This window comes from Euprymna scolopes, chromosome 14 (assembly GCF_053919585.1).
Source record: "Euprymna scolopes isolate OS-2025 chromosome 14, ASM5391958v1, whole genome shotgun sequence".
NCBI lineage: Eukaryota > Metazoa > Mollusca > Cephalopoda > Sepiida > Sepiolidae > Euprymna > Euprymna scolopes.
The window spans coordinates 110,802,119-110,822,118 of record NC_136495.1 but is presented as its reverse complement, the minus strand read 5'-3'; the positions used below and the strand labels follow the sequence as shown (position 1 = coordinate 110,822,118).

Genomic DNA, 20,000 nt, shown 5'->3' with positions numbered 1-20,000 from the left:
CAGATGATTTGTGTAAAATGCCTTTCCAGACATGAAAGCCAAGCCAGAACTAATTAATTTCATATCTAGAGGTTCCACTGTATTTGAAGAAATGTTTTCGGAATTTATACATTTTTATTAAATCATTTTAATTACTGTTAATATCAACTCAACTATTGCATATATATATAGGAAAATAATGCAATAAAATTACAAATGAATAGCACCAAATGTTAATTTATTATAAACTGTTTAAAAATTAGTTAGGCAAACTAAGCATACACTGTATTTCAAAAGGTTAGGCTGTATTATTGATTTGCATTTATTCAGATACAAGATATTTGACAGTCAATAAACTTATTAACTTCAATAAAAAAAATAAAAATAACAGTTAAAAGTTTTTTATTAGCTCTCAGCTCATACACAAGTTAAGAATAACTTTAGAATTTTTCTACAAATATAAAAACAAAAACTATAAAAATATTGATTACAGGTTACAAATAGTGGAACTTGATCGACTTACTAAGGTCATTGTATCAAAGATTTGAACTTCTCCAATTTGGTTGCTCCCAGGGTAGGCAAGAAAGCAGTTATCATTGCTGGAAGAAAAGACACACAATCCCTGGGGGTTGGGTGGAGTGTCCCTGATTGTGTGTAGGACTTTCATATCACGGATGTTGTGGATATATAAACTCTCTTCCAAGCAGACGATCAGGCGCTAGAATAATGGAAGATTGAAAAGGTTAACAAAAATAAAGAATTTGTGCTATTTGAACTACTGTTCTCATCTTGAGAGCTATTTTCACAACGTTTTGGCCAATGTTACCTCTGACGTTCTTCAGGTATATCTTGTGGAACTCAGGAATCTTTTTTGTCAAACTGAAATCTGTACGGAATTTCAAATGGAACCGTTTAATTAATCTATTTACAGAGGTAGAATGCTTTCATTCTAATAGAATTTCTACCTGGTTATGGCAGGGAGCAATGTCTGGACTATAGAGAGTTTAAAAGAAAGATTCTCGAATTCAACAAGTATATATACTTGAATAAATGCGGAGGAAACGTGCAAATAACACTTAAGATGAGAACAGTAGTCCAGATAATTCAAATATGAATTATCATTCCTAATCTTAAGATTTTGGAAACAAAAAAATGTTATACATAAATCAGTTTGTGATATATTTGTGTCACATAACAGAATCAAAATCATACATCGGTTGCATTATCAATTTCAGACGAAAAGCTATTTTCTTTTAAATGAAAACAAATGACACGTTTTACAGCTCTTCAAGTTTGGTTTGTTGATTTTTCATTGACATTCAACTGAAAATAAGTACATCCGAACATGGTGGGGGTCGGAGGTGATATGTGGCTTGTAAAAATGTCCTACCTGCCAAAGTCTCTCTTTGGCTATGTGGCAGGTTTGTTTTATTATCATCAAATGCCCTCATGACCTTTTTTTCCAGCCTTTGTTTGTTTTAAAAAGCAGATCAGTAGACTGGTTTGCTCTGACCGACTTTTCCATAATGTTGGTCAGAGCTTCCCTCGGACATTATGACATCATTGTGACGTATTTCCCAGGCTAGTCCCGGATCCCCAGGCTGACCCAGATTTGTCTATAGTTTAGTCTTATTTTTGCCTTCCTTGTTTCTCTCCAACAAAAAAAAGAATTTATATTCTTAAAATTCATTCATTCACTGTGCATTTATAGATGAAACTAGCATTACAATCTTAAACATGACAAAATAAAAAGATTCAAATTCTGTGACATGATGCAGGGCTTTACTTTGCGAGTGAAACAGTTGCATTTGGGAGTGATTTTTCCAAGTGATGACTAGAAATGATAAAACGCTCATCTTTTGGCGATTCTGTTTTTTTTTCCACGGGCAATCTTGAAAAAGCTCATTACCGAGTAAAAATGGTTTTTCAACCTTTATTTATTTTTTTAATAAAACAAACAAAGTCAAATTATTTAAACAATAAAAAGTTTAATAAAATAATATACTCTTTTTTTTTTAAACTGTTTAAAAAAACGTCTGAAAAAATTCAAATGTTTATTTGGTGCATATGTAAATAACGCTTATTTAAAAAATAAAAAAAAATACAGAAAAATCTTTGATGTACGTATTGGTCACGGAATGAAGATGTCATCTTCCAAAAATCATATGGGTTTAAATAGTAACTTTTCTATTTGGCTAATAAACGAAAATATGTAGTTGTCAAGTACGAGAACGTCCATCATAAAGATTTTTTGTATATAATTTTTTAAAATAAGTGTAATTTTGAATATGCACTGAATTCTATGTTGAAACTTGACATATAAATATTCAAATTTCTTTAGATGTTTTTTTTAAACAGCCTTTGTTAGAGTATATTGTTCTAATAATTTGACTTGGTTCGCCAAAAGATCAGTGTTTTTCTATTAATAGTTACCATTTTGAAAAATCACTCGCAAATGTGACTGTTTCACTTGCAACGTAAACCCCTGGTTATTGTGCAAAACAATTTCATATACAGTACATGCAAAAACAGAATTCAATTTTCATTGCAAGGTTCCAAACAGGGTCTATGTTTGTCTACTCAGCCGGTTATGGGGAAAAGTGTCCCTTTCTACGTTGCTCTTTTGGGGAGCCTCCAGCCTTTGGGTTGTTAGCCCAAAAGCTGATGTGTACTCTCTGGCAGCCAGCAAGCAAAATCTATCTGCTAAAAACAAATCGCTTTTAAGAATACCCTAATTATGTACTCCCCTCTCTCCGCGATTAGCATTTCCTCCTCTATTCTTTCTCTTATCTCATTTTTTTTTTCTTCTGAATCTTTTTCATTTGAAATCCTTTCTTCTTTCTCTATTAAACCTCTTATCCTCTTTTTCTAAAGAATTTTATTATCAAACTTTCAGAGATGATGTGTGTTCACTAGCTTCTCTTCACTCCAATCCAGCAAAACAAACATGACAATTGCAAAATCAAAACAACAAAGAAAAAACAAAGCTTGCCTTAATTTCCGTTCCAATAGAATAGATGTCTATTTGGCGACAATTCGGTTGATATTTGCTAGTAGTTGTTCAAAAGTGCTATCATCCCAATTATCATCAAGAAATCTATTTTTCTGCCATCTTTAATAAAATTTTATTATTCCAGTAATTGGGACATTTTTTAAAAATTACGTGTCAAACACACAACCACTGACTAGCAAGGTTGCCCAGGATAGGAAATAGTGTTACATATCAAACAAGTACCGCTATAACTCCATGTGCTGTACCAACCATCATTGGGAGCAGAGTTGGGCTGCATCTTAAAGGTAATCCCCACCCCCGACGACTCTGGGCTATATTTTTAAACATAAAATAAAACTTTTCAAATAAATTCAATATCTTTGCCTCTGAATCTTTCAAGCTTCCAACAGCCTTTAATCTTCAAAACTTTTCCAAACTTCTTAAAGAAATCTTTAAACTGGCAAAGATTTCTTCATAACTGTCTTGTGATTTGATTATCTAGTTTTTATCTTTGTCTTCATCTTTTCTTCGTCGTGGTTAGGACCCTAACATCTATGCCAGACGCTCGTTGGAACTTGTTTTTCCATTTGAACACAACTCGTGCATAACCCTAAGTCCATGTGATAGTTCTGCTCTCATGATGGCTGGTCGTTAACCACAAGGGGCCTTCAGCTGGTCGCCTGCTTTCAGACATTGGGGATGAGGACAGCTTTAACAGGCAGGTGTGTCGCTCTTCTCGGCTGCAGCTTGAATATCTGGGGAAAAATTAATTTAACAACTGCAGGCAAACAAAGACTCACAAAGCAGTCTTTTTAGTAACAAATAATTATTCAGAAGTTGTTACAGTTATATCTTATGCAAGAACAAACTCGAGGCCTCTCTAAACTTGGGGAATCAGATTGATTTCTGGGTGCAGGATTATAATTGTTGGAATTAATTTTTCAGATCTATTTCGTCAAGCTGGAGGCACAAATCTTGACTTTCCACTTCTAAATTCTCCAACAAACTATCCTTTTTTTATTATCTCTGTATACCCCCCTCTCTATTTGAGGATTTATCTTTTCTGTCTTTCTCCCCCCCCCCTTTTGTTTATCCAAATAATCAGGTCAACTAGAAAACGGCCACTGACCCTTTGGGTGGTCATCTAAACAATAAAATTCTTTATCTCTATTTTCCTTACTCCAACATTGTTTCCATATCTTGAAAGAACGCTTATCGTCACCCTCAATTATGAAAATTCAATTCTCTTCAGGGATAATATCATTCCCGTCATTCTCTCAAACCCGATGCTATTCTTTTCTGAATTTGTTTTTCTTGACGAAGTATCACCAGCAAGGCAACCCAACATTGTTCGGGTCTACAAATCTTGTTACACCACATTGACAAAATTTCTTGCTTTTGACATAAATATTTTATGTCTTTCTACTATTATACTCTTTATTGCAATAGACTTATTTCTCTTATAATAACAGGTCAATTGTTTTTTTCACTCTGCAACAACCTTGTCTATTATACACATGTAGCAAGGATATAATAACAGACAATATTTTTTTTAACTAACGACACAGTAGACTGATTGGTCTGTAACATGATGCAGAAAACTGATCACCAGTACTTTTAAATATGAGGGGTGTTCAATAAGTAATGACCCTGACCCACTTCCAATTGTCTTATCCAACTGAAATTTTGCATGTGTAATGATTTATATCTCTATGGGTTATGTAGCAAATTACAGCTCTGAACTAATTGTAGTTTCCGAGTTAAAGGTGTTTGAACAGAGTCAAGTGTGAAATGAAGCCTGTTAAGTGTCGCACAGTGATAGTTTTTTTTGTATTTGAAAGGATGCACATCACAGGAGACTTGATGAAATGAAATAAATGTTTGATCATGATGCCAATCATATGACCTTGTAAAATGTTGCTATTGTGAATATAAACATGGCTGAAAATCTGTGGAAACTGCTCCCAGACCTGGTTACCACTCCTCCTGCCATTGATGAAGATTTGGAAGATCATGACTATTCGCTAAATAGCCGAAGAGAATATGCGGAAACAATCATTCATAATCATTTGCATAAGGTGTCTGCCAGATAGTTTCCTAGGTTGCTGACAATTTTCCATAAGCGAGAACGTGTCAAGTGCTTGAAGATGAATTTTGAGATGTGCCAAGATGAATCAATTTTTTTTTTTTTTAAACTGATTACACAGGATGAAACTTGGGTCTATCACTACAATCCAGAGATCAAAACCCAGCCAATGCAATAGCAGCACTTGGGACTCGCCATCACCAAAGAAGGCAAGGGTGCAGTCTTCTGCTGGCAAAGTCATGCTCAGTCTTCTGAGATCAGGACAGAGTAATGATGACAGATTTCCTGGCAAAGGGTACCACAATTACAAGAGCCTATTATGCTTCATTATTGGGGAAATTAAGTGAAGCTATCAACATCAAGAGGCAGGGCAAGATCACAAAGTTATCTTTCTCCTGCAAGACAATGCAGCGGTTCAAAACGCGCATGTTACGAGGGGCGTGCAATAAGTAATGCCCCTGACCCACTTCCCATAGCAGTAGAGCAACAAAACTTGGCACAGTTATTAGTCTTTCTCTACATAGGAACCACCCAGAGTTGTGCATTTCTCCCATCGTTTGATGCAGCTCTGGAGACCGTTTTTGTAGAACACCCCAGGTTGGTCCTCCAACCACAACGTGACTTCAGAAATCAAGGCTGCATCATCTCGGAAACGCTTTCCTTTCAAAAACAATTTCATGGCTGGGAAGAGGTGAAAGTCAGAGGGTGCAAGGTCAGGAGAGTAGGGAGGATGGGGAAGGATTTCATAACCACACACTCGTGCTTCTGAGCTGGCAACATGCAAGTTGTGGACCGGAGCGTTGTCCTGCAGGAGGAGGGTACCTTTGCTGATCTTGCCCCACCTCTTCATTTTGATAGCTTCCCTTAATTTCCTCAAAAGTGAAGCATATTAGGCTCCTGTAATTGTGGTACCCTTTGCCAGGAAATCTGTCATCAGTACTCAGTCCTGGTCCCAGAAGACTGTGAGCATGACCTTACCAGCGGAGGGCTGCACCCTTGCCTTTGGAGGTGGTGAGTCCAAGTGCTTCCACTGCATTGTCTGGGCTTTGGTCTCTGGATCATAGTGATGGGCCCAGGTTTCATCCTGTGTAATCAGTCTTTTGAAAAACTTTCACTCATCTTCTTGGCACATCTCCAAATTCATCCACTCGATGCATTCTTGCTTCTGGAATAGTGTGAGCAACCTGGGAATCCATCTGGCAGACACCTTATGCAAATAGTCATGAATGATAGTTTCCACAGACCCTGTACTAATTTTGACATCTTGGGCTATTTGGCGAATAGTAATGCGCCAATCTTCCAAAATGGCAGCCTCAACTTGACGGACAGATGCCTCATCAATGGCAGAAGGGGGGGGGCAGGTCTGGGAGCTGTTTCTACAGACTTCCGGCCATGTTTGAATTCACAATGCCAGCGTTTTACAAGGTCATATGAGAGGGCATTATCACCATAAGTTTCTTTCATTTCATCAAAAGTCTCCTGTGGTGTGCGTCCTTTCAAATACAAAAACCGGATCACTGTTCAACATTCAACAGGCTCCATTTCACACCTGACTCAGTTCAAACACCTGTAAAACAGAAACCACAATTAGTTCAGAGCTGTAATTTGCCACATAACCCATAGAGATATAAATCATTGCACATGCAAAATTTCAGCTAGATCAGACAACTGGAAGTGGGTCAGGGGCATTACTTATTGCACACCCCTCGTGTCACATTAGAAGCATGAGCATGTGGCTATGAAACCATCTCTCATCTCCCTTACTCTCCTAACCTTGCACCTCCGACTTTCACCTCTTCCCAGCCATGAAGTTGTTTTGAAAGGAAATGATGATGCAGCCTTGATTTTTAAAGTCATGCATGGTGGGAGGAATGGGTGCTCTATAAAAACGGTCCTTTCAGGCTGCATTAAATAAGAGAAATGCAACTCTGTAGTTTTTTTGTTTTTCTTTTTAGAGAGAAAGACTAATAACTGTACCAAGTTTCGTTGCTCTACTGCTATGAGAAGTGGGTCAGAGGCATTACTTATTGAATGCCTCTCGTATTGGGCAGACCACCAAAAATTTCAAAGGAAATTGAAGGCATTTTTCCTTTGAGAAATGACTGGATAACTTGAAGCAAGTTCCGCCAGTGGATTCTCAAACAATAACTGGAATATTGTCAAAATCAATTTCCCTGTTGGCATCAGGGTTCTTGATAAGTTTGGAAACAACCTGAAAAGATATATGGATACTAGTTAGAAATACTTTTAATCATATGGAGAGATTCTGGAAGTAGGTGACCTGATTGTAAAGGGTGGAATTTGAAGCAATTTATTTGCAAAATGTTTGGATTTGTTAGATGCTGAGGAAGTTCTTGGAAAGAAACTCTGTTCATGGGAATTCCGTTTGATGTTAGGCAAATACAGGAAGAAAAGAATCCAAGATTTCCCAGCTGAATATGAATTCTGGGAAGTACACATGCACTAATTAAAAAAAAAAAGAAAAATATTTATTTATGTGTACTTGATTCTGAATAACTACTGATTGGCTAATTTTCAAGCAGGTTTGCCAAAATGAAAAAAAAAAAAAAAAAGGAAAAAATGAAAAAGAAAAAAGAAAGGAAAGGAAAAGGAAAAGAGAGAGACAAAGAAAAAGAAAATGTAAAAATTATTTTATGAAGAGTAAGGAAAAGACAATGAAAAACAACGGTTCGTCCCCCACCCCACCCTTCAAAAAAAAAAAAAAAAAATCAACCAGTCTTGTTACTATTTTCTTGCACAATTTTCACACACACACACACACACACACACACACACACACACACACACACACACACACACACACACACACACGCGTAAAATAAAATTACACGTAATATTCTGCAAACAAAGGCATTTGGTGTCTGATTATTTTACTTACATGCCTGTTCAGTCGAACTGCCAGAATCGAATTTGAATAACTGTAATTGCATATTTCTGTGCCTTTCTTGAAGTGACACACTTTCAACTTGCGAGGAGACTGCAAACTGACAATAGCAACGAGGCTGCTGGAGAAGAGCCGCTCCACAATGCAAACATCTTCGTTCACTGACGGAAAAGAAAAATAGAAATTGATCAGACATAAAACATTTTTTTTTTTTTTTAAAACTATCTTCAATGTATGCAAAGAAAAAGTATTTTTCTCAGAAACTACTGAGCCGATCTGACTGAAATTTTGTATGGACCTTTGTTATGATAAGGTGCAGCAAACTAAGAATTCTGGTATTCATTTGATGCTCAGTTGGAGATTAATAGGGAGTGGTCATTTCAATACCACATTTACTCAGACACTACTGTATTGATCGGATTGAAATTTTGTAAGAATCTTCACTATGACATGATGTAGCGAACTAAGTATTTTGGTATCTGTTCGATTCACAGTTAAGGATTAATAGGGACTAGTATTTAATACAAAAGTGAGCATAAATTTAACCATATTCAACCATTAATTTGGGCTAAAACACTCCCTAGAGAATATGTGCCTGTTTTTAACGAGCTAAAATATCTAGGTTTTATACTAGTGCACTTTTTTTTTTTTTTTTACTCTTGGAGTTATCACTTATCCAGGCTAAGAGTCAGTTAAGTGTTAGTGAGGGATGGGAATGATTGCCAGCCGAGAGATGAACACTATGGGAGTACTAACAACATTGACTAATAGTATGAATTGCGTTGGATTACTCAGAAGACTGTCTGTCACAAGAATTTGTTGTTTGATTTGGAAATGACCAACTTGTAATCGGCAGGGAGGGTAATGTGTCCCACACAGAAGTTTCGCTCATAGAAATTCTGCCTCATGCTAGGCACATGAATAGAGAAATGAAAACCTTTTTTCATTGTGGTACCAAAACGAGTTCTTGCTGTAAATGTCTTACAGAAAAGAAGCAGAGATTGGAGCTCACCTATGCATTAAAACAACTGTATATTTAGTATTACTATTGCATATCCTTAAAAGGAGAAAATGTTGGGGAATTTATCTTTAGTAACCGCCCTCAAGTTCATTTGAAAATAGTTCTTTTAGTCAGAAAGCAGAGATTAAATAAAATAAAATTTTAAATAAAAACAAAATTATGAATATCTATAACAGAAAATAATAAAATCAAAAATATTAATACTGACCCTATGAAATTGAGTTTAAAGAATAACAATGGATTTGAAACAAAATTTAAAAAAGAATTTAATTTTTGTTTTCAAATTCATAACTTCTGCTAAATAGTTCACATTTACGGCAGCCTCCATATGCGCGTTTGAATTAAAGTTGTACATATATATGACGAAAGTAAATGTTTCCGAAATATCATGTCAATATGGGGTTTCCATCAGATCTCACTGGCACAAGTAAGAATATGATGCAATAAGAGTATATAAAAATATACACTGTGCTTTCAATAAGTTTCCAGACTATTTCGTACAGGTATTTAAAATTGTTGTAGACTCTTGAAAATTCAGTATGTTATTGCTATACATACTGAGAGATGACTGACCAATTTTTATGCTTTCACAGTCAAATGAACAGCTACAGCAGGAATTGGAATACATTCTACTAAAGCCTGATCATCACAGTTGGTGAATTTCAAAAATGCAATATGGATGTGAGGACACTTTAGAAGAACGATATGCAATAAAATTCTTTTTTAAACTTGGAAAAATGTCACAGAAACATATGGAATGCTTCAGATTGCTTTTGTACCATCTTGCATGAATCAAGCATCAGTTTTTGAGTTGCATAAGAGATTCAAGGAAGGCAGAGAGTCTGTGAGAGATTATGAGAGGTGTGAGAAGAGTAAGGAAGTCAGAACACCAGAGTTGATTGGCCAAATAAAGAATTTCATGGATAAGGACCGCCGTGTGTCTATAGAGACAATAAGTGCGCAGTTTGATGTCAGTGTGGGAACTGTACATATAATTATTCGCGAGGAATTGAAGATGCAGAAGATTTGCACAAAGTTTGTTCCAACGAACCATTCCACAACTCCATCCTTGTGATAGACTATTTGACCAAGATGGGCATCAAGACCGTTCCTCATCCTCCCTCTAGTCCAGACTTTTCTCCCTGTGACTTTTGGTTATTTTCTAAACTCAAGGAAAATCTTAGAGGCTGCCGTTATGAGACAACTGAGGAGATGAAGGAGGTTGTGATGAGAGTCACTAACATGCTCACACAAGAGGACTTCCATGGGGCCTTCCAGAAGTTGTTGGAATGGTACAAGTGTGTTGCAGCCGGAGGAGAATACTTTGAAGGTTACTGGAGTTTCATGTATGTACTATCAATAAAAGTGCTCATGCGAAAAAAAAGTCTGGAAACTTATTGAAGGCACCTCGTACGTATATATTGTATAAATAAAATGGTAAATCTCCAGAGCTTATTCTATCATCATGTCTTAGTTTGCTTCAGTTTACTTCTGTATAATCACCCTCACCTCAATTTAAATTTGTTTGTTTTTATTTTTTTAAATTAATTTTAAGGTCTATTATATCATTTTCCGAGATAGTTAATACTTTAATACTTAAACACAAATGATAAAATTAAACATTTTCTTTAATTAGCCACGGAATTTGATAAATACATGCATTATAAGTGAGAACACAAATGAAAAGGCCAAAATATATAAATAAAAAAGAGAATTGAAAAAGAATACATAATTGCCCACGATCCATTATCTAAACATTTATTTTGTAAATATTTCTATATTTTATAACCATGCATTTTTTGTTATGTTCAATATTCAAGCTAGCAGTGAACCTGGTAAGAACAAAGCAAGATGTAAAAAAAAAAAAAAAAATTAAACAGATCAATAATCCATCATTGTCTATATTAGTATTACAAATAAACTCTTACTCTTATTTATAAAGAAAAGAGAATGAGAAAACGTGATTGTTGGTAAACCTGCAAAAAAAAATAAATAAATAAAAATAAGCAAGAGTTATTCCCCATAGATGTTATTTCTTTTAAGATGATTAAGAATGAAGCTTCTACACTATATGAACGAAATTTTGTAGCCGATAAATGGAGTTTTCAGATACAAAATAATGGTGTCCGATTTTTTTTTTTTTTGTCAATTCTAATAAATTAATATATTAGCTTTCTAATTATGACATCGCTATTACCTGAATATTACTGAATTATTAAAAAAAACAAAAAAAAAACCTTTAATCATGTTAGCAGGTGAAAAATTGCAGTCATTTTGTTTTTATAAAATAAATTGAAACGGAAAATTACCTCCTTTTTGAACTCTCCTGTGTCTTACATAAGCAAATGCTTATGTAAGACACAGGTCCCTGGTCCCCCAACTGTACTGACATGCAGAAGTTCAAGTGTAACGTGAACTGACATCTTGTTGCCCAACTCCCTACATAGTACTCCTGTAGCTTATGTCCCTGATAGTAGCCCCCTACATCAAAGTGGCAATGTGCCTTGTTTGGGATGAAAATGTAATAAAAATACTTTAAAAAAAAAAAAAACTTTCAGATTTTTTTCAGCTTCATATTTGGTGACCGCGTGCCTTTCCAACTTCATAAATAAAAAAAAAAATAAAGAGTTCTACGTGCAATACCAACTAGCGCGATCTCGATAACACAATATGAGGATAGACTTTTTACTTTTCTTTTCAAGGAAAAGAAAAAGACCAACAAAACTTAAGAACTCTTTCTCTGATGAGGGATTTTTAAATTCCTTTTTTGCACCTAGAAGTGTGTTCTAAAGCAGTTTATCTGTTTATTCTGTATTTTCATTTCAATATACTTTTACTTGCCAACATTTAAAATTATATATGATACAGACCAATTTATAAGGTCACTACACTGGACATGCTAATGTTTCGGGCAGATGATTGGTTAAAACCACAAGTCCTTGTCAAGCGACTTAAAAATGTTTGTCTTTCACAGAAGAAAACCAGTTCTCAAAACCTTTTTTTTTTTTTTTGATAACTGGTTTTCTTCTGTGGAAGACAAACATTTTTTTTTTTTTTTTTTTTTTTTTAAATCACCTGATGAGGACTTGTTTTAACCAATCATCTGTCCAAAACATTAGCATGTCTAGTGTAGCGACCTTATAAATTTGTTTATATCAATATATCTTGCTCTTCTTTTATTGGGCACTCTTAATAACCCCATTAAATGCATATTTTCTCTCTTAAATACCTATAATTTGGTACATATATATATTAGTGATGGGGCGATTCCAATATTTTTTTTCTGATTCCGAACTAAATTCTAGATTCCAATACAATTACCGACTCTGATTCTTCATATATCTAAAAATATTTAACTGTAGAGTTGTTATTTTTACTTTATTACCATAAAAAAAAAAAAAAAATGCATGTTATATGCACAGATATTTTCTCAAACGTAAGAATGCACTTGTGGAGGATGATCTATCGATTTTAGTTTTACTGGTAGTTTGAAAAGCAGTAAATATTCAATGTTTTATCATTATTACCAGCATTGAAAGATTTTATTTTAAACAAAATCAAATAAAAAAAAAAGACAAAAGAATCGTTTTTGGCAACGGAAAGTATGCACAGATTTTTCCGATTACGATACCCAGAAAAGTGCAGATTTTTCTGATTCCGATTAATTGTCCCAACACAGATATATATATATATATATATATATATATATATATATATATATATATCTGCATCTACTCAATGTTGCCTGGGATACAGCAAAGTCTTTAATTCTGAATTTTTTATTTGTTTGCACATTTTCAAATTTAAGGTAGACAAGTCCTATTTTTTTTTGTTTACTTGCCCCCCAACGAGGGCAGAGTTAGACACAAGGTCAGTTTTTAATGTAGGGGGAAACCAGCTCCTCAAAAGAGGCACTCTCGTTAGTAAGAAAAATAAAAAATGTATCGGTCTCCTCCAATAAACAAGACCAAAATAGTGCAGTGCAGCATCAGAACAGATATTACACTTTAATCTTGACCCAAAGACCAAGAAAGAAAAAAGGCAACCCCTTTTTTCGAGTTATTTAGACAAGTCCTATTACAATTTAAAGTCACTTTTTTGCAGATTATTATCTTTAAGTGATTATTTAAAAATGTTTCATATTAGCGCTTGTCTAAGTTTTAAACTAAATTGTAGCTAAGTACATTAGTATATTGCCAATAACATGGTGCAACAATCATAAATGAAAATTGGTTAGTTAGAAGCAAAGTTTGATTTGTCAGCTTAAATACTATTTAGGTTCAACTTAGAAAATCCAACTAACATTATTTTGTGTGTTAGATAAATCAAAAGAATAACTAAAGTAAAACAGTTTTTATAAAACCTGAATAGCATAATAAAAGAGATAATCAATATTTATCATCAATAGATAAGTATGCCGTCCCCATGTGTATCAATGCTACTGAAAAAAAAAAAAAAGCTTTGCTTCAAACATTCTTTTATAATAATAGTTTTTGTTCTCAATGTTCACTTTAATGACTGTTAAGAACTACTTTCATTAATGTATTTGAAGAAATGGAATGTGAGGACTAAAAGACAAAAGAAGAGAAGTGAGAGTTACAAGGTTGCCGAAAATAAGCCCAAAGTCCACCTTTTACTCTGCTTAGAGATTTCTGAAATTTTACAAGATCAAAATCTAACCTAAAATATTTTCTACCATTAGTAATCTCTGTACTTATTACATACTAAAAGTTTTTAATTGAATGGAGGAGTGATTGACAGATGGGAGGTGAGAATTAGTTAATGGAAGGTGGCAAAATCATGTGACTTTCAGAAGAAAGAACTTTTCCTCTTTTCAGATGACAATTTAAGAATGTGACCTTAGATATGACCATTCACCAAAGAGTCTCAGTGAGAGTGTTGAACCAGTTGTGCACAATATAGCTAGGTGCAATGAGACAAGTTACCTGTCTATCTGTCTGCTTATGGAAAGATCTTCATGCACCTGAGACCTTCAGCTTGTACTATGCATCTGTTTTTCTAACCAAATCCAAAACCACACCATCTATGCAAAATGCAACACCATCAGCATCACAGAGACTCTTCTCAAAAGGAGACTTCACTGGTTTGGTCACGATCTTGATGGCTAATCACACCCAGCTGGCAGTAGTAGAGAGGTAGATAAATGAAGACTTGGATAGGAACAGTAAAGTCATGAAGCTGGTGCCCCCTCCCTCCACTGTTTTTGGTGTTCGATGCTAGAACTGGAAAATAGCTCAAGTATGCCAAGAACTCAGATGATGAACAACAGAGGTGGACTGTCTTGATTCAAGATGCAGTGAACTCATTTGAAGCCGGCTCAACCTACCCAAAGTGAATGCCGTTAAAGTTACAGATCTGTCTTTCTTTCTCCGAAGGGCAGCCCACACATGTTAAAGTCCAGAGATACCTCATTTTGTTTCTGAATTTTTCAAGTTGTCTGTATTAATAAACTTCTCATAAAAACCAAATCTAGGCAATTGAAACTACTTATAAGGAAGTGCCATTTCTCGTCAGTGACATTAAAATGCCGCTTTCAATTTCAGAACAAAAAACACAATAGTTCCTATTATTCTATTTATACAATCCAAATCATCAGGTCAACTAATTTGCATATTGCGTTGAAAAAGAGCATCTCATTAATTAAATATTCATTTCTATTGTTTTCAGTTTCAATGATTGCTTTTATTTTTGGGGTTGGTAACTCAAACACTTGATTTAGAGATTCCTGAAATTTTTCAAGTTCAATTTCCAACCTAAGATATCTTCTACCATTAGTTATCTCAATACTTGTTACATAGTGAAAGTCTTTAGTTGAATGAAAGAGTGATTAATGGATGGGAGGTGAGAATTTAACCTTTAGTTAGCAGAAGTTAACTAAAACATCTTACTTCCGGGAGAAGGGAGATCTTTCTGTTTTGGCTGATAACGCAAACAGGCAGACACGAGCAATACATGGCTGAGTCCCAGTCAGGGTGCAGGGGCAATTGCAAGCAATGTAGCTAGATGTAAGAAGAGGAGCTATCTACCTGTCTATTCACGCAAACATCTTCACACACTTAAGGTTTTTGACATGTACTGCCAAAGGTGCATCCTACTCATCCACCTCTCTGATCCAAACCCAAACCGTGCATCCATGCATCACAGACTCTTCTTAAAACAAGACTTTAGCTTGATAATGTTCTTCGATGCCCTGAAGAAGAATTTATCTGTAAGTTAGTAACCCTAATCACAACCGCTAACTGAAAACAGTGCAGAGATGGTCCATTGAAGACTTGGATAAGAACAGTGAGGACAAAAATACTAGCGGTCGGGAGATGAGCAGGGAGGGGGAGCTTTGCCCGGGTCTAAAATATGCTTAAATATAATTTAATTTGTTCAGATTTCGTATATATTATTATAGATCCGTGATTTCAAAAGTAAAAAAAAAAAAGAGAATATTTAGGTGCCATCAGCTAAAATCAAATCCGAAAATGTAGCATTCAAAGCTGGTGACGCTACCACTGTACCGACGTGACACAAACAGATTAAAAATTAAAAATAAACTAAGATGAATGAAAAATATGTAACAAATTTTTCAATCCTGACTCATTTTTGACTCCTTAATAACAATTTTAACTGGCTAAAGATCCATAAAAGAACGGCCCATAAAAGTTTTCTATATTAATAAATCTCGTATAAAAGCTAAACATCAGTTTGAGCCATTGTTTCCATACACAATCTAAACTGCTACATACATAAAGTAGTGCCATTTTCAATCCCAGTGACATTAAAATGCTGATTTCAATTTCACTATAACAAAACAATAGTTTCTATTATGTGTACACAATTAAAGACCTCAGGTTAACTAATTTGCATATTGCTTGGAAAAAGAGCATCTCATTAATTAAATATTCGTTTCTATTATTTTCAGTTTCAATGACTGTTTTTATTCTAATATAACACATAATTCTATTTAAGAATATTCTTTACATGGTGGATAAAGACTTGGTATTTTTGGTTACAACAAAACTTTCCAGTAAATCTGCATTTGAGTGGACTTGATTTTCAATAAGTTGTGTTCTAGTCAAATTGTAAATAAAAAAAACAAAAACCTTCCCATAAATAACGCAACACAGGATGAATAACTCCTCACATAAAACCTTTGATTAACTTTATTTTTTTATTTATTTTTTTTTTGCATCTAAGAACTTTTACATTTTTATGTAAGTGATTATGATATACCCCATAAAGCCTATGCATATGCCTCTAACTTGACTAAGCTTGTATCATAAGTAGGGCCATAACAAGAGAACATTCTTATCATTGTTTTGACTCTCGAGTATATATCCGACACAGTTAGATACAGTTAATCAATAGAGAACCACATCACTATTTAAAACATAAGATATTAACTGATATATACTCGAGAGTCAAAATAATGAAAAGAATATTCTCTTGTCATAGACCTAATCATAAGCTGCCGATATGAAAGAATAAAATATCTAAAAGGAGATGGATACACACGGCTAGCTTATGTGTGCCTGGACAAAGTTTGAATACATGTTTCTTGTCTAGGCATTATGCATACCAACCTGAAGTCTTATCAGACCCCATTCATTAGCAAAATCTCTTAGCTAGTGGTACATACGAATCTTGGCCCCTTTTTTTCGTTATTGGAGATCCTCCGAAATGCCCACTTCATTTTATGTTGTCCCTTCCCACCCCACAATTCATACCTCTGAATCCCATCCCACTTTTTATTTATTTTATCCTTAAATAATCTCCTTTTATCTCCCAACTAGGAAACTGTTTTGTTTATTTTCGCCTCTTGAAACAACCTGAAAAAAAAAAAAAAGTGAGCAGTTCATAGCTGGATAAACTTTGGAGGGTCCTACTAACCACCACATTTAGCATTTTATTTTTTTTTAAGCAATCTCTGTTTTTAGTATTTAGGAATTTAAGGTGCTGTGAATGTCTCAGACTCTGGGGTAGGCAACATCTTATACCTGCTTTCTATATGATCTGATCCAAAAATGTTGACATCAAATCAGTTTACATGCAGTTATATCAAGTTTTACACATGCACACCAGGTCTTCCTCGCTCTATCAAGTTCCCTAGTACCTGGAATATTCATGTGTAGTTGGTTGGTTGTTTTACAGCATATCAACCCTTTTTGGGTTATTTAATGCCGAATCCAAAGATTTGGAAGAAAATTTCTTTAATAGAATATATTTGTTGTTTTCAAGTCTGTTTCTATTTAACCCATAGTTGGGACCCTAACAGGTACTACCACTCCAGGTCAGAGTGGACCTGGGAGCAATGGTAATTAAAGGGTGGCTCTGCATTCCCCAAAGTTCGCAAGCTGGGGCCTCACCACTGGATATAGTTTAAGGTCATATCCAGGACCAGATGTGTTAAGGGGTTGAAGCAAAAAGTGGCACACTGTATGTTGCTGAACCACCTGAGGAGCTGAGAGTGTAAGACATTCATAATCCTACCAATAACATGTTTCTGATGAAGTACCAGCGTGGCCATAGCCGAGATTGAACTCACTACACGAGTTTGTAGTGTAATTCAAATCTTGTTGGTAGCTGAATACTTGATGCTTCACCAGGGCTATCAAGGGTATTTTTTATCAGGACGCCATCACTAGATGGGGGGGGGCTACCACAGCTTAAGAGAGTCCTATCTACCCTCGAGAAAAGGATAGACTGCGTCAGTTTCTCAACCTGGTATTTTACCTCATGGTACATACACCATCTCGCCTTCCCAAATAGGCACCCATCTGGTACTGGACAGGCTCAACATTGCTTAACTTCGGTGATCTGATGAGAACCGGTGGGTCAACATGACTGTGCCATATATGATGAAGTGCAGTTGAAGTATAAAATGTAAATTCAACTGGTGGTAGAGTCTAGAGTTTTACCAACTTTGAGTCCAGTAATACTTTAATTATTAAGTGATACATGATGAAAAATGCCCCCGTATAAAAATTCACTTTCTGGTAACGGTCTTCTATCTATTTATATAAAACTGTGATGCACTAAAAATTATACCAAGTAACAAGCGATGATTCTTTTTTGAATTTTTCTTTTTTAAATAAACATGTTTTTTTTTAAATAGCAACGCACTAAAAATGCTACTTGTCAATACAAAGACTGATATTGGCCCCAGAGAGAACTGATAACCAAGTGCTCCAATGTACTCCTGATGAAAAAAGAGGAGGAAGACCAAAAATGAAAAAAAAAAAAAAAAAAAATTGAGAAATTTGATTGCGATGGGAAGAAACTAGATGTACATAGTAGTGTGATACTATAAAGTGGACCTGAGTCACTAAATGCTGAGAGAGGGGGGTGGCAATAGACAAAGGAATAGGAAGTGTCTGACAATAAACAAAGTGGGAAATAGCAAACACAATCTTTAGGTATTTTTAGATCGAGCCTTTTTGATTTGACAATGACAATAGAAACCCACAGAACAAATAAAACAGGGAAGGGCAGCTTCCGGTAGCCGGGGTGGGGGCAACTTCAGATACAGACAGAGAGTTAGTTGACAACTGGATGTCCTTCGCGGCAAATGGGAGTTGACAGTGACAATGGTTAGCCAGTTTTTAGAGTTGACTGCGAAACAGAAATAGAGACGAATTGCAACTGACAGACGAACATAACATCGATAGAACGGCGAGAAGACACACACGCTCACAAGTCCAACCATGAAATATATGTGAAACATTGGCGTTGTGTTTTTCACGTTTGTTTTATTTTAATATTTTGACTTTGTGAACCCATGTGTGTTCCCATCGACAGTCGCCAGCGAGAAAATGATGATACAGCAATAAACACAGTGAACGAAAAATACGATACACAATGTTGGGAGTCGGCGATCTCAGGGCCACACATGTCTGGTCACAGTAAATCTGGCTTCACATCGAAAATAATAACATACTTTGACTGTCTCATTTGTAACTTGGCCGTTACTTAGAATAATTTGTATTATTTTTTCTTTTCTAGGAGTATTTTTGTCGAAATAATTTTATTCTGTAAGTTTAATAAATCTATGACTAAGTTTTTAGTAAACTCCTTGTCTCTTCATTTCGTATTTAGGTTTTTCTGAAACAATGTTGTTTTTTTTTTTAATTCCTTTTCAACTTTACCACTTGATGAACAATAAACTTGTGTGGAAAAAAATATACCATATCTTGAGTCTTGATTGTCAAGAAAAGTTGATGTTAACTATCAAAGATCTGTACACATTTCCACAAAATACATGCATTCCAGAAACAGTATAAAAACAGATACTACACTTGGCCCCTGGCCAAATGAATGAAGATAAGGCAAGATAAGCATTGTTTCCTATCAACATTAACAATGACTACATCTAGAATGTTCCAACGGCCAATAGCTACTGGAGTAACCATGACTACGAAATCAATTATTAATTTCTTTGTATTTTTGCATAGAAAAAAAATCACATTGATTTTGCTTGGCATCCATAAATAATTTATTTTCCAAAGATTTTTTTTGGGGGGGGGGGGGGGGGGGGCTCAGCATTGTCCAAGAGTTGAGTACCAGCTTACTGTGTAAAGTGAAAGAATTACCAAAAATCAGTATTATGAAAATAAACTAATGTCTTTTTAGTTTCATCTTTAAATGCCATCTTTGCGGACTTGAATCTGGGTTAAGGTGAACTTAATAGAGGTATCTGCTTTGTCTTGTGATTGGAGAAAAAAAAAAATAAGTAGATAAAAAAGATCATTTCTAATGATTTCGATGCAATCATTTCAATTCTGTTGATGTTTTAACGCTTTTGGTTATTGTGTTAATATAATCTATGCTTATATTCATACAGTTTTAAAAGTTGACCCTTTTACTTTTTCGTTTGCACACTCTAGTCTGACCTAAGGTTTGCCAACTGAGACCATTTTTCTTTTTTCCACCTGTTCCAGGTAAACTACTTTGAACTAACACTGTGCCAAATGTATCCTTGTGATGTAGCAAGTGAATATTAGAGTTGGGC

At 35.0% G+C, this 20,000-nt stretch overlaps 1 protein-coding gene across 1 annotated transcript in view; it reads right to left on the bottom strand.

Annotated features, from left to right (window-relative positions):
• Nucleotides 1–20,000, bottom strand: part of LOC145292790 (WD repeat domain phosphoinositide-interacting protein 2-like) — a 122,490-nt gene that overhangs the window by 29,356 nt on the left and 73,134 nt on the right. The window contains exons 3-4 of the mRNA XM_080138828.1: nt 7,957–8,123; nt 471–697 (exon numbers count right to left, since the gene is read on the bottom strand). Of these exons, the coding sequence (XP_079994954.1) occupies nt 471–697; nt 7,957–8,123 (394 nt within the window). The remainder of the gene's footprint in view (nt 1–470; nt 698–7,956; nt 8,124–20,000) is intronic.